This window comes from Triturus cristatus, chromosome 1_2, assembly GCF_964204655.1.
Source record: "Triturus cristatus chromosome 1_2, aTriCri1.1, whole genome shotgun sequence".
NCBI classification, from domain to species: Eukaryota; Metazoa; Chordata; class Amphibia; order Caudata; family Salamandridae; genus Triturus; species Triturus cristatus.
In genome coordinates this window covers 755,585,255-755,611,803 of record NC_140580.1, presented here as the reverse complement: position 1 = coordinate 755,611,803, position 26,549 = coordinate 755,585,255, and the positions used below count along the sequence as shown (strand labels likewise).

The 26,549-nt window shown below is 42.7% G+C and overlaps 1 protein-coding gene across 1 annotated transcript in view; it reads right to left on the bottom strand.

The window, feature by feature from the left end:
• Positions 1-304: 304 nt before the first annotated feature.
• TMEM72 (transmembrane protein 72) overlaps positions 305-26,549 on the bottom strand; it is a 94,970-nt gene continuing 68,725 nt past the window's right edge. Inside the window, exons 4-5 of the mRNA XM_085608693.1 lie at positions 9,352-9,491; positions 305-2,534 (exon numbers count right to left, since the gene is read on the bottom strand). Coding sequence (XP_085464819.1) covers positions 2,050-2,534; positions 9,352-9,491 — 625 coding nt within the window. The 3' untranslated portion in view covers positions 305-2,049. The remainder of the gene's footprint in view (positions 2,535-9,351; positions 9,492-26,549) is intronic.

The following is a 26,549-nucleotide window of genomic DNA, read 5'->3' as shown; positions in this document are numbered from 1 at the left end:
ATAAGCTCCACCACAAGAGGCCACAAAAAGGTACCAGATTTCCTCTTAATGGCATCAAAAATGAACTTCTTGTTTAGGATGGGGGAGCACTGAAATGGGAAAAATATCATTTTTATCAGAGCGGAATTGATATTGTGATTTCATTTGCTTTGTGGAATAAGTTTGTTTACACGGTGCATACAAACCTAATATACACTTAATAAAAGAAATACATAAGATATCACACGTCACTGACACATCCCATCACTCACCAGGTGCTACGGGATCTGATGAAAAGGCCCTAGAAAGACAAACACGCATAAAACACAGTAAGATCTCATTTATTATTTAAAGACACTAGTCCACGTTTTCTTTCCATTGTAGGAAATAATTTCAGGTTTTCTTTTTCTTTTACTTTATGATCCAAGTTCCGGTGCTCAATGATTTGAGCAAATTAAAACTCAGCAAACAAATGTCTGTCCCTCGCCCTCTGTGCATCTTAAGCGAGTTCCTTCACTTCCCTCTGCTTTAGACAGGCTCCTGGCTCTGCTGCAGGACTTATGTGTGATCTTAGACGAGCCACTCAGCTTCCCTGTGTTTTATTTCCACACTGTCTACTTGCTGACTACAAATGGGACCTCCAAACAGTGATTGGAGTACTTCCATGTGTCATAATCCCATGCAGACTATGTTGCTGACCTGGAGGGTGACAGAAGAAAAGTCACTGAACAAAGTTCCTGTGTCTCTGTCTATGCAGGCCCTGCTGCTGATTTTGTGAGTGAATTCGGATAAGTTGCTGATTTTTTTGTTTAGTATCAGTACCTTGATAGTGCTGATGCTAACACTGTGTGATCTTGGGTAAGTGAAGAACATTGGCCACAGATGTTTATCACCGTATGGAGTGACTATAATTTTGCATCCAGAATACTGACCATGACAGTATTGCGAAGGCAAGTATACCTAGGTGAGAATTGTTTTATTATTCTGAACTCCACATCTACGAACCCTGAAGATATATATATATATATAAACATATACAATATTATGGCAGGATAACATCCCTAAGAGACGACAGAATCTAGTGACTGAGATACAAAGAACGCGCTGCGCTGGCCTACTGCTCATGATATAACAAACAAACACAAAACAAACGTGCCCTCTTGCAGTAGAGGTCAGCACGCGTCCCATTTGACCCATCCCGACAATCTGCTCCAACAATTTAGGTTCTGCTTCCAGAGTCTACGGTGCAAATTGATTTCACAAAAGCATCTTTGATATCAGTCTCATTGGTGTCACAGATCGAAAGGAGTGATTGTTCTTCCCCGAAGCACGGCAGATATCCAGGGAGAAATCTAAGGTTGTCCTCTCGCACCCCATCTGCTCCATGATCTTTCCGCTTACTGTACCCTCAAAATGTCAACAACGATAACAGTGGAATGTGAAGAGTCCACAGCTGAGTCAGAAATTTCTGGTCCTGGAGATGACTACCGCCAGATTTAGGGCAGGAGACTCAAGCTTTTTGCATGGTCCATCGCAGGACCTGCTAATGAAATAAGAACGGCTCGGTCAAGGAAAATCCATAGTCTGAGACCAGAGGGTCCAACAACAACATCAAATTTTGAAGAAGAGGTCCAATATCCCAAGAAGTGATTTAATTTCTTAAAGAAACAGCATTCAGTGTAGTGGTGTTGTAATTTGGGGATCCATATTTATTGTTAAGAAAAAGTTCATCATGAGGTATAACCCCAAACATATGAGTTATGCTGAGGATGCTAGACCCCATTGAGAAGGAGTTCCCCTTTTTACATTTGGCCCCAAAATACAGAAGCCTACATTAGGTCCCGCACTGCCCCCTCTCAAGCAGGTTCCTGAAAGTCATTGTAGCCATTTCTGAAATAAGGTGGCATCCATTCTTAACAGGAATTGCTGATAGACTGCAGGGGTCAAGGTCACTTATGAGACATGTAAAGAAGAAAAAAGGTTTTAAAGAGGCCTTGGTCCTTGGAGAAGAACCTGCTGGGTAAGGCACAATCTTCAGTCATGAAACTGTACAACAAAACCCAGGAAAGTTCAGAAGATGCCGATGGTGAGTTGTGAGGTGGCTGCACTGTTCCCGTCTCTTGGGGGGATGATGGGGGCAGTATCGGAGGTCGTCTCCTCCTCGCCCTCGCTTTCAGCCGCCTCCAGGCTCCCAGCCACGGACGGGACTATCTGGACCACCTTCTCCTCAAAGTGCACCTGCTTCCGCTTGTTGAGGGTGTCGGCTACCCCACTTTCCTGGCCTGCTGCCCCTTCAGGGGCTTTGGGGGGCGCCTTGTCCCTGTTGACCTTCAGGATGCTTTTCACCTGCGTCAGAAGGGATGCTTTGCGCTCCTTGAAGGTGCTGTTGAAGGTGTAGGTCTGCTCCGTGTCCCCGGCCTGGGTCATCGACACTGCTGTGGCCGAGGGGTCTCGGTACTCCCTGCCCTGCTCAAAACTTTCTTTTTCCACTGGCTTCACCTTCTTCTTCTTGCTGAGGAGGAAGTATGTTGCCCCGGTGATGATGAGCATGCTGCCTGTGGAGAGAACAAAAAGGGCATTGTTACAAACAGTCCATTATTGAGACCTATATTTAATGCACAGAGATTGTGCGCAGGGCTGAAGTGCTGCTGTTTCTGCAGGCGCAGCCACATTTCTATTAATGTCATAAATTCTGCTACAGGCCATGTGAGAGTGTGACAGGCACTATAGGCCCTGTGTGAGTGTTACAGACCCTGCTGGAGTATTACAGGCCATTACAGGCCCCATAGGAGTGTTACAGGCACTGCACGCCCCGTGGGAGTGTTGGACAGGCACTACAGGCCTTGTGGGAGTGTCACAGGCACTACAGGCCCTGTGTGAGTGTTACAGGCCCTCTGGAGTGTTACAGGTCACTACAGGACCTGTGGGAGTGTTACAGGCCCTGCTGGAGTGTTACAGGCACTACAGGTCCTGTGGGAGTGTTACAGACCCTGCTAGAGTGTTACAGGTCACTACAGGCCCTGTGGGATGTTACAGGCACCCAGGACCTTTGGGAGTGTTACATGGTCTGCGGGAGTGTTACTGGCTACTACAGGCCCTGTGGGAGTGTTACAGGCTCTGCAGGAGTTTTACTGGCCACTACAGGCCCTGTGGGGTGTTACAGGCCCTCAGGCCCCGTGGGAGTGATACTGGCCCTGCAGGAGTGTTTCTGGCCACTACAGGCCCTGTGTGGTGTTACAGGCAGTGTAGGCCCTGTGGAAGTGTTACAGGCTCTGCTGTAATGTTATAGGCCAATACGGACCCTCTGGAGGTGTTACAGGCCCTTTGGGAGAGGTTCCAGGTGCGGCGCATGTTGCAGTTGCATTAGGGTGGCAGATTTTTAAAAGCAAAGACAGGGATAGCTTAGACATAATATATCTATATTTATTTATATATAACATTAGCTGCGGCAGGACCTCCACCCTGCCCTCCTACCCGCTCTGTCTTTAGTTTGCTGCAAGCACACGGCCGACCTCCCCCTGTGCTGTCTGAAAAAAACTGTCAATAACTTGAATCACTTCAGACTTTAGTAGCGCCTGTTGAAAGGAAAGCCGAGTTTCAATTCTGCTTCGCAGAATGAGTTGACCTTTGTCCCAAAAACCGGGACATGTATTGAAAATGAAGAAAAGCGTTGGGGTGCCGGGACCGTCCTCTGAAAACAAATTGGGCCTGTCGGGACAACAATCTGGGGCGTATGGTCACCCTACGCTGCATGCATAGGGGCATAATTGGGATTTGTGCCTGCTTGCTTCTCCACTGCCGTGCATACATCTGGCATTTAGAGTTGCATTTCTGTCCGTTTTCTTTTCAGTGCATGGACAGCGCATCCCTATAAGATGCTTGTTTGCAGGGATTTTAATCGGTCAGGTAGAGAAAGATCTCCACCCAGCATTTCATGTTGGGGGAATATTTGTCTCGGTAAGGTCTGCACACGTGTGTTATTGAACATAACTCTTTGCATCTGCTTTCCTTCCCATGTGAAAAAAAAGGTTTTAAGTTCACAAACTGTATAACAGTCTGAGTCCTCCCGTGCACCAGTGTATCTACAGCAAAAGGGAGAAAGATAGAGCAAAGCTCTTAAAACGTGGCGGTTTAAACAGTAAACTGCTCTGCATACATCCAATCATACTCAGTTACGGGCATATTATCAAGCACGGCGATAAAATTACCGCCGCTTTAGCGGCAGAAAACTGCTGCTGAAGCGGCGATAATGGGCTTGATAATATGCCGCAGAGAATTCCAATAGAGGCCCATGTTGACACCAGAACATGGGCTTCTATGGGAATTCGCGATAATTTTAACGCCGTTTCTTGATAATATGCCCCCAAGTTACCTTCGCTTGAGCTTAGCGCCTAAACACCCTTGGGTATTAGCGCACTTTAGAAATTGTATTTTCATTCTATTTCATCTCAAAGCCATTCCTGCGGGGTCAGGAAGTGTGATTAGTTCTACGTGGACCAAAGCAGTGATTTCCCACCTCTCTCCAGTAGGCAGGATAGCGGTCACTGTTTCATTGGCCACTAGATCTGCCCACCCCAGAGTGGACCTATCTCTTATGGAAGCTGCACCGTTTCTGTCTAAAAAAAACCATCCTCACAACAAAGCAGTGAAAACCCACGTCAGGAAGTGCTCATGAACTGACAGCTCTGAAGAGAAGACTGATGGACCTGCCAGCTGAAGAAAGCCTGTCGTTTTTTGGGCACTGCTTGCAAAGGAGGCTGCAGGCAGCAAACACGCACATTTAAGTTATTCACCTCAGTCAGGCATCCTCGTCTGACCAATGGAAGTCTCTGCCGAAATTAACAGCAATAATCAGAAGTGATATCTGACAACACAACATGCCTTTCCCAATTTGGATATTATACCAGTTGCCACTAAGGCACTAATTAAAACTGGCCTGGGAAATGAGCTGGTTTTTCCCACCCCAAGATCTATGCACACCGGGGTAGCAGTTACTCCAGGGGTGGGGAATTTCGGGCACATTATGAGGTGGACCCCGATGAGCCACATTGAATTCAAGAAGTAAATCAGGTGTGGATTCCCCAGTAATTCCTCATTTGGCCAGGACTACCCCAACATACTCAGGCTTAGAGGTCACCACCCTACAGGTTCAACACCTTCGCTACAATCGATTTCCATCTTCAGGCACCTGACTCATTCATACCATTTGTTGACTTAAAGATTACAACAAATGCACAACTACCATCTGAATGCTCAATACATCTTCCAGGTGAACCTTGTGGTCAAAATTCTTTGTTAACCGCACTCATGAATCAGCGTACCTAAATGTTACTAAGGTAATGCACGGCTCTCTTGGAGATCCATCCCGAATGTAATGGAATATAACAGGTCTAGCTAGACATCTAAATCTATCTGGAGAAAACGAATTATTTTTTCTACAATCATCATTAATATGTTTATAAGAAACCTGGATATCCTCTAACCTTTCGTTTCTGATTTTTTTCTATCCACGAAACTCTGGTAAGAAGAGCTGTATGGGAAGGCCTAGTGGAGGTCTGTTGACTACGGTCAACGAGAAACTCAACTTGAAGGCGCTAGGCTCAATTCAAATTGCAACTACATTTTGGCAGTTTTGGTAAATCATTATAATAATTGGAAACTTGTGATTCTGGCCATCTACTTTCCTCCAGACCTGTTAAAAGATAAACGCAAGTATGCGGCGATACTTGCGGAGCTAGATTTGCTTTTAGAGAAATATAGCCATTTATTGAATATCGTAACAGGAGATTTAAATCAAAACCTTTTACTACCAGCGTTATACAATACAGGTACAAAAGACTCAGATTAAGCGTATAATATCCCATGTCCACAAGTAAATTCGAGGAACATAAGCAATCGTCTTTACTAAGTAGACAATCATACAATATTTTAAATGATGCTGGATACTGATCGATTATTGGCAATGTCAAAGGTTCAGTCAGCAAAATCTACGTTTCGAGGTCCTTGTGCACAGTCCATCATTGATTACACCTTCCTTCACTATACCTATTTTCACATATGCAAAAACTTTGGAATAGTTAAGAAAACGTAAAGTGATCATGAGCCCCTGAAGACTACACTTAATATCAAACAGCTCATATGCCATGAAGACCACAGTACTGAATTTGAAAATAGACCTAATTTCGCTCCTGTTTCCACCTCAAATTGATGCATTTTTTGTACCATCAACTGCAACTGGATTCAATCTTGGCAAAGTATTACTGTGCGCATCCTAGAGCATGTGATATGGAAACTATCAGGGGGCAAAAAGTTCACGGTATCACTGATTCCTTTAATTGAGAAATTGAGAATGCCAAAAGGTTGCCCCTCATAAGCTTAAGGTTCACTCTGAAGCAGCCAAGTTCTGATGCTTGCAACATAAAAATCAGGGATTTAAATATAATCTTCAGAAACTGAATTATGGAAATAGAGTGAAATAATCCTGAGACAGCTTAGTTATCAAAATCAATCAAAACCAGTAAAGAGAAAGCATTCTGTATTATAATCGGATATGGATCAAGGGCCTATCGATGCACAGACAACCTTTCGATCTCAAACGACAAATGGGAGTCGCATATTAATGAACTTTATACATCGAACATTCTAACTCCTCAGATTTGTAAAGTAATTTATGTGTCGACTCTAAATATAACTCAGGTGGAGGTTACGCATTTAATTAATAATCTGCCTGTACAAAACTGCAGGTCCAAATAGCATTCTGATTGATCTAATCAAACTTAATGTCCCATTCTGGAGCAATCTTCTGTGTAATCTGTTTTCAACAGAATCGTTACCAGTATGATTCCTCCAACATGGACAGGATGAGTAGTACAGCCTATCCATAAGAAGGACTCAAAGCTGAATATTATCGACTAATTGTGCTTCTGGATTTCAAGGGGAAACTTTTGCAAAATATTTGTTAAACCCTTTAGAGAAGTGGGCGTAGGATCAGGGCCTAATACCTTTAACTCAAATAGGTTTTCACCCAAGATGCTCAACAATTGATAATATCGCGGTGCTGTCCCTTCTTGCAAAATAGGCATTTACGAATAATACAGCTCTCCACGCTTGTTTTGTGGAATATGCCACAGTCTTTGATGAGGTTGATCGCCATTGTCTGTGGAATAAGCTCAGCAAATGAAAAATTGACCCATCACTCTTGCACCTTTTAAAAAAGATACATTCGGATTCATGGCTACAAATAAGATCTACTACAGAGAACATCCTGTCCACTAATATACAAACCAAAATAGGACTCAAACAAGGTTGTGTTTTGGCTCCACTCCTATTTTACTTATAAATGGCCGACTTGCCTGAGCTTCTCATTCAAGATCAAGTGGTTTCCTTAAAACTGGGAATGTGTGGGATCTCACGTTTGGCATGTGCATATGACTTAGTGATTCTTTCACAAACTCAATGGATTACAACATCTTTTAGGGCAATTAAACAAGTTCAATCCTGTGAATGGTTTAACCGCTATTTACTCTAAAACCAAAATAATAGTGTTTGGAAAGAAATCAAAAAAGATAGCATGGGAACTCAGTTTTGCCATCATTGAAACTGTTATTCAGTACAATTATCTTGGGGTCTCGATCATTAGTAGGTTATCATGGTCAAGTCATCTTTCAACTTGGATGTTCAAGTCTACTGTAGTTACTAAATCAAAGAGATTCTCCAATGTATTTGGTGGCAGAGCTTTAGGTTCCTCTCTAAAAGCCTTACGAATGAAACTCCTTCCGCTTCTACATTACGCTTCACCTGTTTTGAATGGGAGGATCGTAATCAAACTTGAGAAAACCTATTTACAGAGTATTCGTCTTCGACCTGCTACCCCTCATTGTGTCATCCGGCTGGAGTGAATCTAAAGTCACTCTCAACACTCCATATTGGTGTTGCTATGATAAGGACGTAATTCAGATTTTGACTGCTATATAATCCTGTTATTGAATTTAAGGGGTCATGGCGTCAGAGTCTACAAGGAAAGAAAAGGAATGTTGTCTCTGTTGATATAAAGAGGAAACCCTGAGTCACCTATTATGCATTTGCCCAAAACTTCTGCCCTTACAGAGATGTTACCTGTGGACTCTTTTTAAGGATGCTAATATAAGCTTAATCTCTGAAACTGTAAAATACTGTTTTATTTTAAAAAAATGTGATTGCATTATTAAATTCATTACATTTTTAGATTTAACTTATAAAATGTTTAGTAATTATATTTAAGTATGTTGAACTAAAGCAGTTTGTTTTACCATCGTATTAAATGTTCACTTAGGCAGGTGTGAAATAAATACTTTTATTTTTGTAATTGTGATTAACACAATAAAATTGTTGTACTAGTACAAATGTACTAAGGTGAAATGCTTTGGCACGTTAAAGAAATCCACATTTTAAAATTTTGAAGAGTCTTTATCATATTTTTAAGCTAACCTCTTGACTTGGCTCTTGCTCGGCTTGCCTTATTAATTTGCCGGTGTGCCCAATTTTAATTGCGATTGGGGCTTAGTATATGGGGCTGTTATTCACTTGATAGAATGATTTGCGAAAAGAGAGGGACTGGAAACATGGAGTTCTGCCTACATGCACCAATTTGACAACTCTACAATGAAGGCTTCTCGCAGCAGAGAAGCAGAACAGCATGTTGCAGTGAAAATACATTTAAAAAAGTCATCCCAGAGTAAGTACTCCAGGCCATTGTGTTGTACCTTACCGTAGTTATGAGCTTCCATAGAGAATTAACAGGCCCAGGAAGGATGGGCAAGGATGTGGCTTCAGGTGGGGTGTGACATCCCCCAAATGCATTCTTAGCTTAGTAGTGAGGTCTGGAGGCCCTGAGTCAGGTTTGCTATGTCTGTATTGTTTTTTTCTCATTATTGTCATTTCACTAAGAGCTTTTAACTTGTTCAATATTTGAAGCAGAATATATATAGTGACTGGGTCACTAAAAAAGTAGTTCATCTGCACCAATAGGAGGACTCCTTCAATGGGCACAATTTACTTTTTTTAAAATTCAAAAACAGTAGAATGGTAGAAAGCTGCACCAGTCTCGGGCTTCCAGCCATACTACTGGCAATCAAACACCCAAAATGTGATGGGAGGAATGCTTGTAAACAGTCTAACCACTGGCACTTGCTCAAAGTAGCATTTCAACCCATTTTTTTCAACCCACTGTGTCACTCTAGACAGAGGCCCACCTGATGCAAATCAATCCTGACCCTGCTCCTCATGGAAACTGTCCATCCCTTACCATGGCCATCTCACCCCTCCACACTGCAGCCCACTGCGTTTTTGTTGGTAAATTTGAGATTAAGAGCCCTGACAACTTGCATGACTTACCTGGGATAGTAACATGCCAAACCAAAACGGGGTGCAGGAAGCAGGCGACGGAGAGCAGCGTGTACCCCAGAAACTTCTGGAAGCCTCCCATTCGAGCTGTTTTCTCCCAGCACATAGCCATAGTGGATTCCGAAGGACACCTGAAAAAGAGAAAGAGTCTACACTTCAGGATAAGGGGAGCAGCTTCTGGCACCCCAACATTGCTTCCTGCCACAGATTCACCCAAGAGGTAGAAGGTCTGGCCCGGGCAGCAGGCTGTGCTGTACTGGCCTATGTGAGGCCCATATCCGATGGCGGAGTTTCTACTCGTGAGCAGTGCCTCACCCACCCTATCATATTGGACCCTCTTGTGATCAGTGGTTTATTTACTCTCTGACAGAGGGCTCTCCTGCGAGCTGGGGATTTCTTGCTGTAAGATAGAGTTACCTCATTTGAACCGTGGATCTTTTACTTTGTGTTTGAGGAGCCTTATGCGAGAAGTGCATATCTAGCCCTATGGAGGAGTGGGCTCCTGTGGGCAGTCGGACCCCTCCTTTAAGTTAAAGTGCTCTCACATAAGCAGTGGCTGGTTTGCTTTGTGTTAGAGGAGCCTTATGTGAGAAGGGCATTCTTCCCTGCTGTAGGCTATCCTCACGCGAACAGTGGATTTCTTCAGGGCATTAAGTCGGATGAAAAAACTGGGGGGGCGGGGTCTCTAAAAGGGGCGTGGCCAAGGCAATTAAGGGCATGGCTTATAAACAGGTGAGCTAAAAATCTGAGCTTAGCATAGTGTGCCGCCCGACTTGTATTTTGCTGTTTCTGTCATTGCATCCAGATATATGATGCAACAAGTAACATCATACCTACAATGAATCAGGACTATTGGCTTTGTCAATGGTTGTTAGTTGCATAAGATAAATAAGCAGCAACTATTGCTTGTATATAATATTGAAAAAGCTTCCACTTATAGCCCTGGTGAGACCACGACAATGTTGCTGCTCCTGAGTTTCAAAAAGAGAAGGGAAATCCAGAGAGACAAAGGCTACTCTTTAAAGGATTCCCCTTCCTCTACAACGCTCACCTGGCATGACGTCATGTGGTAACTTCTCCTCTAGTGAGAAGTGAGCAGTGTGAGCAGCGCACATGGATGTGCCTGCTGTCACTGCAGTCCGGAAAAACAGGACCGCCTGTGCCTGGGCACAAAACAGAGCCCGATAGAGACCCGTTTTGAGGTCCCCTTTTAAAAACTGCCGGTACTCGACACCGGTGAGACCCGGCCCACTTAAAGCCCTCGATTTCTTACTGTATGATAGAATGACCTCACACGAACCCTGTATTAGCATTTCAGTGGGGTTCTTCCTTTAACCTCTTGAGTGCCCATGACGAGCTGGTCTCGTCATGGGCCGCGGTTGCGCTGTGCCCATGACGAGACCAGCTCGTCATAAACCCCGCCCGCTAATGCAACGGCCGGCACAGGGCGGGGAAAGGGGCGGGCACTCAAGGGGTTAAGGTAGAGTGACCGGTGTGAAAAGTGATTGTTTGCAAAAATTCCAGCAGTGCTTTAAGTGATCAGTGGATGTTTAAGTGTCATGTGTGATAAGTGGGCTATGCACGTTTTAGGTAAGCATGGATCGCATCACCTGTGCGAGAGCTACAGGTAAATATTGAATGCCTCACGTATGCTCGAGCAATCGGTACCCTACATGTGTGCTTCTACTTCACATAAGCATGGAAGGACCAACCTTTTAATGCTTTGGGGAGTCATTGAACTCCTAAAATCAGGTACTCATGGAACACCTCACAAATGGATGAGTTACATGTAATCCTGCAACACCTCACTTGGATCAGAGCTTCGGAAAACCACTGAGCGCCTCACCTGCGCAAGACCTGTATGTGTGCCTCAAGGACCTCATCTATCTCAGCGCCATAGGAAGTCACGAGCAGCTGCACCTATGCCAGCACAGCAGGCATAGAAAAGTACACAATGCCAAACCCTTATGCCTGTTAATGGAACCAGGGTATACCATAGAAACAATACAATGGTTCCCTGGGTCTCTTTTCTCACAGAACCATGAAGTTATCCTAAATTAAATTTTCTCTCAACATCAAAACTGATGTTGTGTGTTTATTTTCCAAACAGGTGTTACAAATCACACAGGATTTTAAGCGGTGCAGACGGCACAGTCTAGAGTCTGATAACCACGGATTGCAGACGCGCCAGGGAGCCGTGCTGCATGGAGGGTCCTAGATTGAGTAGAGACCCTATTTTAGTTGCAATTGGGATCAAGAAGCCAGGTATGAAAGCCTCTTGGGAGTGGGTCGAAACGTCAACTCTGTAAATAGGGATTGTCCAATGCTCAATGAGCTGATGACTCTGATCAGAATATATACTGAACTATGGCTCTGTATACATTTTGTAACATCCTGATTGTACATATGTATCATTTTTTATAGTTCACATCACTGCACCTATGGGCGCTGTGCCTTCTGCACAACTTATAATCGTATGTGATACAGAACACCTGTTTGAAGAATAAATAAACAAAAACAATTATGATGTTGGGAGAGTTTCTTCAGGATAACTTCATGGTTGTATGTGAAAAGAGGCCCACTGAGCCGCTGTATTGTTTTTAGCGCAGTAGGCTTGGCATAACTAACCTGTGTCAAAGCTGCAGATAAACATAGAACACATCACCTTTTGATGAGCTACAGGTATTTATTGAGTGCCTTACGTGTCCCACAGATGTGGATAAGTATAAATGTCTCACCTCTTCTAGTGCTACATGTCATCATGAGACACCTCGCCTCTGTCAGTGATACATGTAAGCGTTGCATACCTCAACAGTGGCAGAACTGCAGGTAACTCAGGAAACACACTACCTGTGTCAAAGCTGCAGGTAATCATAAAACCCCTCACCTGCAGCATAACTGCAGGTAATCATAAAACACCAGCAAAAAGAACAGATGATGGATAGAATGATGATTTAATCAAACATTCACGCCCAGTCACAGATCTGGGTTAAATCCATCATTTGTTTTGCATGCCATTCCAGTTTAGACCCAGCCATATTCAAATCAGTCTTGACCCAGTTCCCCATGGGAACAGTTCAGCTCGAACTACCAGGCCAGGTCCTCCCTCCCTGGACCAGAAACTAGCAACCTGGGACCGGTTTCAGGGTAACACCCCTCATCAGCTAGGCTAGCTTGAATCTGGTGGCATAGGGAGCACGGGTCTGGGCAAACCCCTCCCACTTGGGGTGACAAATGCAAAAAGAACAGATGATGGACAGAATAATGAATTGATCAAACATTCACTCCTAGTCACAGATCTGAAACACCTCACCTACACCATAACTGCAGGTATTCCTGAAACACCTCAGCAGTGTCAGAACTGTAGGTAATCATGAAAATCCTCACCTGTATCATAAATGGAGGTAATCAGGAAACACCTCACCTGTGTGTGTCATTACTTCAGGTAAAAATGAAACACCTCAACTGTGTCATAGTGTAACATCGGGTGGTAGATCATCCATGCAAATTAGGAGTAAGACATATGTAGTAGAGATAACTCCAAGTTTATTCCAGTACAGCTGAGTACATCCAGAGATCAGCAGCTCATCCAGTATAACTGACACTCAGTTAGAATCACACTCATACCCTAACATTCCTAATACAGATGTAGATTCTATTCCTACCCACGAGCCCACTTAAAGTGATACAACATCACTACACATCTCCCTTCTTAATAATACTTTGTATTCACAAAAATACATTTACAAAACTCACACACACTTAGTTACAAAAATCATAACAACACAATTTACAAAAATACGCTACTTACAAATAACGAAACCATCAAGTTTCCGGGGAGTAGTGATACACCTGCCAAACCTGCTTACCCTACTCCCAGTTGCACAATCCTTGAAAGGCTCTTCACACTGTGCTGCTACTTTACCACTTTTACCCAGAACTTGACCATCCTTCAGCACACTCCCTTCCAAGGTTTCCCCACCAATAACATTCCCCTCATCAGAGACAACTTCAGCTGCTCCATTTTGCTCCATCTGAGAACCCAAAGGTTCCATGGACTGCGTACACTCACCCATATCTATATCCCCACGTCTTTCATTACCATCTCCTACAGACGGGAAAACATCCATCCACCAATATGCTCTTCCTTCCTCTGAAATATTATTTTTTCCTTTACTTTGGTCCTGTGACAAAGCAATGCGGCTCATATGATGGACACTTCCATCATCAAGTTGCACTGTGTTCCTCATAACTTTTGTAACAGTCTTAGGTTCTGAAAATCTGGGTTGTAATTTGCCGGATTTTCTAGCAATTTTGACCCTTACCCATTGTCCAACCTGAACACACGGTTCTTTTGTACCGTGTTTGTTATCAAAATATGATTTATTCTTCCCTTGTGAAGCCTTCATAGCTTCTTTTACACGTTCAGCATCCCAATCATACTTTCTACTCCTGCCAATCCACCCCGGATTAATTTTACAATATGGAAATCTCCCCCGCATTATCCCAAAAGGACTCTCCCCAATAGTGTCATGTGGGGTGATTCTGTATGACCAGACTAACCTGTCCAATTCATCATCCCAATTCTTATTACCTTTCTTCGCCAATTGCAAAACACCTTTCAAAACCCTGTTAACCCTTTCTACCACCGAATTACCTCTAGGGTGATATAAAGCTGTAAACCGTTGCTGAACACCAGTACACTCCATAAATTTTCTCATCAAATCAGACTTGAATTGAACACCATTGTCTGTAAGGATGCGTGCAGGAAAACCCTCTCTAAGAAAGCATCTTTGTAAGAAATTAATAACCGTTTCAGTGTTCACCTTCATCACCACTTCAACCTCAATCCACCTGGAAAACATGTCCACAAGCACAACTAAGTACTTGGTAACCCCATCTTGCCATTCCACAGGACCCATAATGTCTAAAGCGACTTCTTCCCAAGGCAAATCCGGGCATGACAACGAAGACATTGGGGGATTGAGTGTCTTCTGTGCTTTATCCGAAGATTCACAACTGATGCACTCCCTTACAAACCGTTCAATTTCCAAATCAATTCTTGGCCACCAATATAACGCCTTAATGTTCCTTTTGGTGCGAGAGACTCCAGGGTGACCTTCATGCCCAATGACGATAATTTTGTTCCTCATACCAGACGGAGGTATAACTTTTCCTCCTCTACATACAAATTCCCCATCAAGGCTTAATTCGTCGCGCACCTCCCAAAAAGCTCTCAGTGCCACATCCTTTTTGCATTCATTAGACCACCCTTGGATGACTCTATTTCTGACAATTTCCAGAGTTTTGTCATTATTGCACTCCAAGTGCCAATCATCTCTACGCAACCCTGTTGTATCATCAAATACACCAGCGACAGAGAATTCACTCCAAGGATCAAGGTCAATTTCTTTCATAGGTAACGGAAGTCTACTTAAGAAATCTGCAATGATATTCTTTGCACCCGGTACATATTTCACCTCATATACAAAATCTTGGAGTCGCATAGACATCCTTGCGATTCTCGCCGATGCCCTAGACAAACCTTCTGTCGTCAATAGCTTCATCAATGGTTTATGGTCGGAGCGCAACAAGAATTTCTTACCCCATATGAACTTTCTAAAGTGCTCCATAGCCCAGACACAGGCTAAGGCTTCGCGTTCTATCACAGAGTACTTCTCCTCTGTGGGAGAAAGCGAACGAGACGCAAATGCTATGATTACTTCTTTACCATCATTCCCAATTTGGGACAAAACTCCCCCAAGACCAGTACCGCTAGCATCCGTCGTGACCACAGAAAACGCCTGTGGATCAAAACCCTGCAATGTGGGAGCATGAGCAATTGCTTCTCTAATGGTGACAAATGCGCTCTGACACGCAGGCGTCCAATCAAACGTAACCTTGTTCTTTAACAAATTTCGCATTTCATATGTTTTCTTTGCAAAATTGTAAACAAATTTGGAATAAAATTCCGCCAACCCAAGAAAAGAACGAAGTTCGTCCTTTGATTTAGGTGGGGGTGCATTGAGAATCGCATCCACCAAACTACATTTGGGCTTTATGCCTGCACAACTAATCTCATGGCCTAAATATGTGACTGACTTCTCAGCAAACTTACACTTACTGCCTTCAGCTACCAATCCATTGTCACGGAGAATGGACAACACCTCCCTTAAAATCATGTCGTGGTGTGCTCTATCCTTCCCCATGATTAAGATGTCATCTTGGAAGACAGCTACTTCTTGTATGTGCTTAAAAAGATTGGTCATGAGCCTCTGAAATACTGCAGCGGCTGATGCCAGCCCAAACGGCATGCGCTTGAATCTGTAACACCCAAAAGGGGTGCAAAAAGTGGTAAGGTGCCTGCTGCTCTTTTCCAAGACGACTTGATGATAGGCTGCTGACAAGTCCAAAGTGGAAAACCACTTTGCATTTCTCGTTACAGACAGCATTTCATCAATCCTTGGGAGGGGAAACTGGTCAACTAGTCTGTTATCATTTAGATATCTCAAATCCACGCATAAACGGGCTTTACCATTCGATTTGCGTGCTACGACTAAGGGAGAAACCCATTCCGCAGCTTCTACTGTTTCAATGACATTATTTTCCAACATTTTCTGTAATTCTCCTTTCACCTCATCCCTCACAATAAAAGGAATATTCCTAGCTTTGTGGATTTTGGGAATAGCTCCCTCTTTTAAATGGATACGATGGGTAAATCCTTTTAACTTGCCCATGGTACCTGTGAATACTTCTGGAAATTCTTGTACGACCCACTTCTTAGTGTCCTCCCCATCACATGAGACTAAAACTTGTTCCTTGCTATTAGGATTCAGGATGATATGTAACGACTTCTGATCTTTCCATCCCAACACTGGTGGACCTTCTTTAGCTACATATAGTTTGCCCACTGCTTCTCTCTCTTTGAACCTGAAAACTAACGTTCTAAAACCTAACATGTCTATTCTGTCCCCTGTGAAACTCTCAGCAGAGACATCATTGGGTTCTAACCACTCCCCAATTTTACCCACAAACATGTTGTTCCATACATCTCGTGGGATTATGGTGAATGGAGATCCCGAATCTGCAGCAAGTTGTACTACTATGCCCCCTAAAGAGATCATGCATAACGGCTTGGACGATGAATTACCAGTTATATTCAGTACTACCTTCTTTTTTTGGATGCAATTCACCTGAATATCTGCATCACTAGCAGTCGAAGAACTATCATCCTCCTCTTCTTGAACATATTTCACTTTACTATTCGTGTTCAATTTTTTTTTCCTTCTGCAAACTCTAGAGAAGTGACCCACTAGACCGCACTCTAAGCACTTAGCCAATTTTGCCGGACACTTCTCAAAACCTGCAGAGTGAGAATAACTTCCACATCTATAACAAATCAAACTTCCTGACCTTCTGTTATCCACATAGTCCGTTTTCTTTTTTGTAGATACATCAGATTTACCTTTGTCAAACCGTGAGTTGGTGTTATTACTGTACACCTTTTTCTTATCGCTAACTTTACCCACCACCTCACTAGTGGTCGTTTTATCATTCGAAAGCGTGGCTTTCGCACATCTCTCTGAAAGTTCTCCTTTCTTAACTATGGCAACGATGTCCTTAAGACAACTCTCTCCTTCTATCCACAATTTGTCTTGTAAAGACTTATTCTTGGTGTACATTACCACCTGGTCACGGATAAACTCATCATGCAGTTGAGCAAATCTGCACTTGCTCGCTAACTTCCTTAACGCGGACACATATTCCTCAATAGTCTCTAGTTTGTCTTGTTTCCTGTGGAAAAAAGCATGCCTAGTTACAGCAATACACACAGAAGGGGAAAAATAATCATCCAAATCTAATATGGCCGATTTGAAAACATCTGTGTCCCCCTCTGATCTTTCCACCTTAACCATTTCATTAAAAATCCGTAAGCCTTCGGGACCTAATGAATACAATAGCATCCTTTTCTTCCTTTCTCCGGTAGAAATTGCTACGATCGTGAACAGTTGTCATGGTAACTAGACTTGTTGATCTGATCCTGTGGGCGTTTACCAGCGTAGCGTAGTGAGGTGTTAATCCGTCTCCCCACGTACGTCAATAGCGTACTTGCCTCTATGCTGACGTGCGGTTGTTGCAGCCCAAGCGCGAGGTGGAGGACTCGCAGAATCCAACAGCGTCATTACAACGTTTAAAAGTAAGCAACTCCTTTCATATTACACAGTCACAAACTTTGTAAAGAATTCCACAAAGCCTGCTTACCGCTATCAAGGCAGTCCCAAGAGAGTTCAACTGATGCAAAACGACGCGCAGACAAATCAATGCTCCCTCTTTTGCCGGTTGAAACGAAGGAATCGGATTCTCCAAAAAGAGAAAGAAAAAAAAAAATTGCCGTCTCGTTTGTAGGTTCCTGGCTACAATGATTTGTGTGCAGAAATGGGAAATAGATGGCCTTTGCAGCTTCCTCGTTGTTCCTTCTAGCTTAAAGTTGATATTTTTTTTAAGAAGAAGATCCCAAAACGTCGCCAAAATTGTGTAGCGATGCTCCACAAACGTAGCAGGAAGAAAGAAATACAGACGAAGGTTGAGCTTGAAGTCTGTGTATTTAATCCATGGTACTGAGCACAACAGGGACCAGCAGCTCACACAGCACAACGGATACACCGTTGTGCTTGTGTTTCACCCTCAATGCTCTCTCCCTGAACATGACCCTCCTCTAATTCCACCAATTCAGGAGTTTGCTCACAGATGTTATCATGATCACCAGAAACAACTTCACCTGCTCCATTCTGCTCAATCTGAGAACCCAAAGGGGCCATGGACTGTTCACTCATGTCAACATCCCTATCCACCAAACTCTCATTACGTTTTCCCCCTGATGGGAACACATCCATCCACCAATAGTCTCTTCTCCCCTCTGAAATGCAATGTTTTGCTGAACCATGATCATTTGAAAGAGCAATGCGACTCATGTGATGGATACTTCCATCATCAAGCTGCACTGTGTTTCTCATGACCTTTATAATGGTTCTAGGATCCGAAAATCTGGGTTGTAACTTGCTAGATTTTTTTGCAAGTTTCACCCTTACACTTTGTCCTACTTGGACACATGGTTCTTTTGTACCATGTTTTTTATCAAAATACACTTTATTCTTCCCTTGCGAAGCCTCCATGGCCTCTCTTACAAGATCAGCATTCCAATCATATTTCCTGCTTCTGCCAATCCACCCAGGATTAATTTTACAATGTGGAAATCTTCCACGCATTAACCCAAAAGGACTCTCCCCAATTGTGTCATGGGAAGTAATTCTATATGACCAAATCAACTTGTCCAATTCATCATTCCAATTTTTATTACCTCTCTTTGCTAATTGCAAAATGCCTTTTAGAATTCTATTGACCCTCTCCACTACTGAATTACCTCTAGGGTGGTAAAGCGCCGTGAACTTCTGTTCAATCCCTGTGTTTTCCATAAATTTTCTCATCAATTCAGACTTGAATTGAACACCATTATCCGTAAGGATACATGCTGGAAAACCCTCTCTCAGAAAGCATTTTTGCAAAAAACAAATAACTGACTCCGTGTTTACTTTAGTAACCACTTCAACCTCAATCCATCTTGAGAACAAGTCTACCAGAACCAGTAAGTACTTGGTAAAACCATCCTGCCATTCCAAAGGACCCATAATGTCCAAGGCGACTTCTTCCCAGGGTAAATTTGGACAAGGCAGTGACGACATTGGAGGGTTAAGTGTTTTCTGTGCTTTGTCAGAAGACTCACAATTAATACACTCCCTGACAAAACGTTCAATTTCCAAGTCAATTCTTGGCCACCAATATAGTGCTTTAATGTTCCTCTTAGTCCGAGAAACTCCAGGGTGTCCTTCGTGACCAATTACTATAATTCTATTTCTCATCCCCAGTGGAGGTATAACTCTACCACCCCTGCAAACAAACTCTCCATCAAGACTCAACTCATCACGCACTTCCCAAAAAGCTCTTAATGCTACATCACGTTTGCAGTCATTTGACCAACCTTGGATGACCCTATTTCTGACAGTTTCCAGAACTTTGTCCTTGCCACACTCCAGGTGCCAGTCACTTTTACGCAGACCTATAGTGTCATCAAACACCCCTGCTACAGAGAATTCACCCCAAGGATCTGGGTCAATTTCCTTCATGGGTAACGAAAGTCTACTTAAGAAATCCGCAATTATATTTTTAGCCCCAGGAACATACTTCACCTCATACACAAAATCTTGGAGTCGCATAGACATCCTTGCAATTCTCGCTGAGGCTCTGGACAAACCCTCAGTTGTCAAGAGCTTCGTCAGCGGTTTATGGTCTGACCGTAACAAAAATTTCTTCCCCCAAATGAACTTCCTAAAGTGTTCCATTGCCCAAACACAAGCTAAAGCTTCACGTTCAATCACTGAGTATTTCTCTTCTGTTGGAGATAAAGAACGAGACGCAAATGCTATGATAACTTCTTTACCATCATCCGATAATTGGGACAACACTCCCCCTAAACCTGTGCCACTGGCATCAGTCGTGACAATAGAATATGCCTGTGGATCAAAACCCTGTAATGTGGGAGCCTGAGCAATTGCTTCTCTTATGCTAACGAATGCACTCTGACATGCAGGCGTCCACTCAAACACAACTTTATTTTTCAATAAAGTTCGCATCTCAAACGTTTTCTTTGCAAAATTATATACAAACTTGGAATAAAATTCCGCCAATCCGAGAAAAGAACGAAGTTCCTCCTTTGACTTAGGTGGAGGAGCCTTGAGAATGGCTTCAACCAAACTACATTTGGGTTTTATGCCAGAACTACTAATCTCATGGCCCAAATATGTGACTGACTTTTCAGCAAACCTACACTTACTGCCTTCAGCCACTAACCCATTTTCATGAAGAATGGCTAACACCTCCCTTAAAATCATGTCATGGTGTGTTCTATCCTTTCCCATGATTAAGATGTCATCCTGGAATACTGCAACTTCCTGAATATGATTAAAAAGATTTGTCATGAGCCTTTGAAAAACTGCAGCCGCTGATGCCAACCCAAACGGCATGCGTTTAAATCTGTAACAACCAAAAGGGGTACAGAAAGTGGTAAGATGCCTGCTACTCTTCTCTAAAACCACTTGATGATAAGCTGCTGATAGGTCCAAGGTGGAAAACCACCTTGCATTCCTAGTTATAGACAGCATTTCATCAATCCTCGGAAGAGGAAACTGGTCCACTAGTATGTTATCGTTGAGGTACCTCAAATCCACGCATAAACGGGCTTTGCCATTCGATTTGCGTGCTACGACCAATGGAGAAACCCATTCAGCTGCTTCCACCGTTTCGATAACATTATTTTTTAACATCTTCTGTAATTCTGTGTAGCGATGGTGGTGTATCGCTTTAAGTAAGCTCGTGGGGTTGGAGTAGAACCTACACTGATGTCTAGAATGTTATGGGTTGAAGCGATATTCTAACGGTGTATCCGTTGTGCTGTGTGAGCTTCTGGTCCCTGTTGTGCTCAGTACCATGGATTAAATACACAGACTTCAAGCTCAACCTTCGTCTGTATTTCTTTCTTCCTGCTACGTTTGTGGAGCATCGCTACACAATTTTGGCGACGTTTTGGGATCTTCTTCTTAAAAAAAATATCAACTTTAAGCTAGAAGGAACAACGAGGAAGCTGCAAAGGCCATCTATTTCCCATTTCTGCACACAAATCATTGTAGCCAGGAACCTACAAACGAGACGGCAATTTTTTTTTTCTTTCTCTTTTTGGAGAATCCGATTCCTTCGTTTCAACCGGCAAAAGAGGGAGCATTGATTTGTCTGCGCGTCGTTTTGCATCAGTTGAACTCTCTTGGGACTGCCTTGATAGCGGTAAGCAGGCTTTGTGGAATTCTTTACAAAGTTTGTGACTGTGTAATATGAAAGGAGTTGCTTACTTTTAAACGTTGTAATGACGCTGTTGGATTCTGCGAGTCCTCCACCTCGCGCTTGGGCTGCAACAACCGCACGTCAGCATAGAGGCAAGTACGCTATTGACGTACGTGGGGAGACGGATTAACACCTCACTACGCTACGCTGGTAAACGCCCACAGGATCAGATCAACAAGTCTAGTTACCATGACAACTGTTCACGATCGTAGCAATTTCTACCGGAGAGGCTGGAATTTCTAATGATGCAGTAAACGATGGCACAATTCTGACAGCACATTGAAGTGGAGTGTTTAAATAAAGGGAATAAAGGTAAATTTCATTAAATAAAGAGAGAAAAGAAGTGGAACCAAGCCAGCAAAGGAATTGTTTATTCACCATATAAGATTTTATCATTTAAGCAGCTCAAGACAAAAAGAAAAGGATATATTTCACTGAGTACAACAGGGAGATTTCTAGAAGTTGGTAATTTACTGTCGCATGGCAACTTTATATGGTGATTTATTTTTCTCTCATTTCTTTTGAGATCATCAAAGGAACAGACTAGAGGTGGTGTTTAAGGCACAACTTTACAAGCAGTTCTGATTTTTTTTTTGTGTGTTTGTTGTTTTTTTATTTTTTTCACAAAATGCCGAGCGACACTTCATCTACTGAAACAAGGAATGCTGCGTCGGGCGATGGACCTTTCGCAAATCCACAAATTAACTCGCCTAAGGAATTTTTGTCCACGCCTGGCGAACCACTGGTAGCATGGTTAGTCTGGAAGGAGTATTTCATTAATTACATTGCTAACTTAGAGGATATCAGTGGAACATTCTCACCTGAAAGGAAGAAGAGGATGTTGTTGTATTCTTTGGGTCCCGAAGGTTTAAGGATTTATAATGAAATGGTTAAGGTGGAAAGATCAGAGGGGGACATTGACGTTTTTAAATCGGCCATATTAGATCTAGATGACTATTTTTCCCCTTCTGTGTGCATTGCTGTTACTAGACATGCTTTCTTCCACAGGAAACAAGAGAAACAAGAAACCATAGAGGAATATGTGTCTGTACTTAGGAAATTAGCGAGCAAGTGCAGATTTGCTCAACTGCATGACGAGTTTATCCGTGATCAGGTTGTCATGTATACTAAGAATAAGACATTACAGGATAAATTGTGGATTGAAGGAGAAAGCTGTCTTAAGGACATAATTGCACTTGTTAAGAAAGGTGAGCTTTCAGAGAGGTGTGCGAAAGCCACGCTCTCGAATGACAAAACGAGCACTGGTGAGGTAGTAGGAAAAGTAAGTGTAAAGAAATATGTGTACAGAAATAATGCAAGCACAAAGTTCGACAAAAGCAAATCAGATTTCACCACAAAAAAAAAGATGGATAATCTAGACAACAGGAAAGGGGGAAATCTGATCTGTTATAGATGTGGGAGTTATTCACACTCTGCGGCTTACGAGAGGTGTCCGGCTAAGTCAGCAAAGTGCTTAGAATGTGGGCTTATTGGACACTTCTCTAGAGTTTGCAGACGGAAGAAAAAAATTAATGATAAAAGTAAAGTAAAGTGTGTTCAAGAAGAGGATGATGACAGTTCCTCAACTGCTAGCGATGCAGAAATACAGGTGAATTGCATTCAAAGGAAAAAAGTAGTACTAAATATAACGGGTAGTTCTGCTTCTAAACCGTTATGCATGGTCTCGTTGGGTGGCATTTTAGTCCAACTGGCTGCTGATTCGGGATCTCCTTTCACCATAGTTTCACAAGAAATTTGGAACAAATTATTCATTGGTAAAATTGGTGAATGGTTGGAACCTAATGATGTCTCTGCTGAAAGCTTTACAGGCGACAAAATAGACATGTTAGGTTTCAGAACATTAATCTTTAGGTTTAAAGAAAGAGAAGCAGTAGGCAAACTATACGTAGCCAGGGAAGGCCCATCAGTGTTGGGGTGGAAGGATCAGAGGTCTTTACATATTATCCTGAACCCGAACAGTAAAGAGCAAGTTTTGGTCTCTTGTGATGGGGAAGACACCAAGAAGTGGGTTTTACAAGAATTTCCAGAAGTTTTTACAAACAGCATGGGCAAATTGATGGGGTTTACACATCGCATTCACTTAAAAGAAGGGGCTATTCCTAAAATTCACAAGGCAAGGAACATCCCTTTTATTGTAAGGGAAGAAGTGAAGGCAGAATTACAGAAGATGTTAAAAAATAATGTTATCGAAACGGTGGAAGCAGCTGAATGGGTTTCTCCATTGGTCGTAGCACGCAAATCGAATGGCAAAGCCCGTTTATGCGTGGATTTGAGGTACCTCAACGATAACATACTAGTGGACCAGTTTCCTCTTCCGAGGATTGATGAAATGCTGTCTATAACTAGGAATGCAAGGTGGTTTTCCACCTTGGACCTATCAGCAGCTTATCATCAAGTGGTTTTAGAGAAGAGTAGCAGGCATCTTACCACTTTCTGTACCCCTTTTGGTTGTTACAGATTTAAACGCATGCCGTTTGGGTTGGCATCAGCGGCTGCAGTTTTTCAAAGGCTCATGACAAATCTTTTTAATCATATTCAGGAAGTTGCAGTATTCCAGGATGACATCTTAATCATGGGAAAGGATAGAACACACCATGACATGATTTTAAGGGAGGTGTTAGCCATTCTTCATGAAAATGGGTTAGTGGCTGAAGGCAGTAAGTGTAGGTTTGCTGAAAAGTCAGTCACATATTTGGGCCATGAGATTAGTAGTTCTGGCATAAAACCCAAATGTAGTTTGGTTGAAGCCATTCTCAAGGCTCCTCCACCTAAGTCAAAGGAGGAACTTCGTTCTTTTCTCGGATTGGCGGAATTTTATTCCAAGTTTGTATATAATTTTGCAAAGAAAACGTTTGAGATGCGAACTTTATTGAAAAATAAAGTTGTGTTTGAGTGGACGCCTGCATGTCAGAGTGCATTCGTTAGCATAAGAGAAGCAATTGCTCAGGCTCCCACATTACAGGGTTTTGATCCACAGGCATATTCTATTGTCACGACTGATGCCAGTGGCACAGGTTTAGGGGGAGTGTTGTCCCAATTATCGGATGATGGTAAAGAAGTTATCATAGCATTTGCGTCTCGTTCTTTATCTCCAACAGAAGAGAAATACTCAGTGATTGAACGTGAAGCTTTAGCTTGTGTTTGGGCAATGGAACACTTTAGGAAGTTCATTTGGGGGAAGAAATTTTTGTTACGGTCAGACCATAAACCGCTGACGAAGCTCTTGACAACTGAGGGTTTGTCCAGAGCCTCAGCGAGAATTGCAAGGATGTCTATGCGACTCCAAGATTTTGTGTATGAGGTGAAGTATGTTCCTGGGGCTAAAAATATAATTGCGGATTTCTTAAGTAGACTTTCGTTACCCATGAAGGAAATTGACCCAGATCCTTGGGGTGAATTCTCTGTAGCAGGGGTGTTTGATGACACTATAGGTCTGCGTAAAAGTGACTGGCACCTGGAGTGTGGCAAGGACAAAGTTCTGGAAACTGTCAGAAATAGGGTCATCCAAGGTTGGTCAAATGACTGCAAACGTGATGTAGCATTAAGAGCTTTTTGGGAAGTGCGTGATGAGTTGAGTCTTGATGGAGAGTTTGTTTGCAGGGGTGGTAGAGTTATACCTCCACTGGGGATGAGAAATAGAATTATAGTAATTGGTCACGAAGGACACCCTGGAGTTTCTCGGACTAAGAGGAACATTAAAGCACTATATTGGTGGCCAAGAATTGACTTGGAAATTGAACGTTTTGTCAGGGAGTGTATTAATTGTGAGTCTTCTGACAAAGCACAGAAAACACTTAACCCTCCAATGTCGTCACTGCCTTGTCCAAATTTACCCTGGGAAGAAGTCGCCTTGGACATTATGGGTCCTTTGGAATGGCAGGATGGTTTTACCAAGTACTTACTGGTTCTGGTAGACTTGTTCTCAAGATGGATTGAGGTTGAAGTGGTTACTAAAGTAAACACGGAGTCAGTTATTTGTTTTTTGCAAAAATGCTTTCTGAGAGAGGGTTTTCCAGCATGTATCCTTACGGATAATGGTGTTCAATTCAAGTCTGAATTGATGAGAAAATTTATGGAAAACACAGGGATTGAACAGAAGTTCACGGCGCTTTACCACCCTAGAGGTAATTCAGTAGTGGAGAGGGTCAATAGAATTCTAAAAGGCATTTTGCAATTAGCAAAGAGAGGTAATAAAAATTGGAATGATGAATTGGACAAGTTGATTTGGTCATATAGAATTACTTCCCATGACACAATTGGGGAGAGTCCTTTTGGGTTAATGCGTGGAAGATTTCCACATTGTAAAATTAATCCTGGGTGGATTGGCAGAAGCAGGAAATATGATTGGAATGCTGATCTTGTAAGAGAGGCCATGGAGGCTTCGCAAGGGAAGAATAAAGTGTATTTTGATAAAAAACATGGTACAAAAGAACCATGTGTCCAAGTAGGACAAAGTGTAAGGGTGAAACTTGCAAAAAAATCTAGCAAGTTACAACCCAGATTTTCGGATCCTAGAACCATTATAAAGGTCATGAGAAACACAGTGCAGCTTGATGATGGAAGTATCCATCACATGAGTCGCATTGCTCTTTCAAATGATCATGGTTCAGCAAAACATTGCATTTCAGAGGGGAGAAGAGACTATTGGTGGATGGATGTGTTCCCATCAGGGGGAAAACGTAATGAGAGTTTGGTGGATAGGGATGTTGACATGAGTGAACAGTCCATGGCCCCTTTGGGTTCTCAGATTGAGCAGAATGGAGCAGGTGAAGTTGTTTCTGGTGATCATGATAACATCTGTGAGCAAACTCCTGAATTGGTGGAATTAGAGGAGGGTCATGTTCAGGGAGAGAGCATTGAGGGTGAAACACAGATCAGAGAGTCTATCAAGGAAGGTACCTCTGGGAGCAGGGTGAGCAGGTTTGGTAGGAGTATTACGGTTCCCAGAAAACTTGAAGGGTTTGTAGTTTTTAAGTAAAGTATTTTGTAAGTTCTTGTGCATTCATTTTAACAATGTTGTATGTTATTTGGGTGAATGTGCATTTGTGAGAACGCTGTGAAAAAATATATTTAAGAAGGGAGATGTGTAGCGATGGTGGTGTATCGCTTTAAGTAAGCTCGTGGGGTTGGAGTAGAACCTACACTGATGTCTAGAATGTTATGGGTTGAAGCGATATTCTAACGGTGTATCCGTTGTGCTGTGTGAGCTGCTGGTCCCT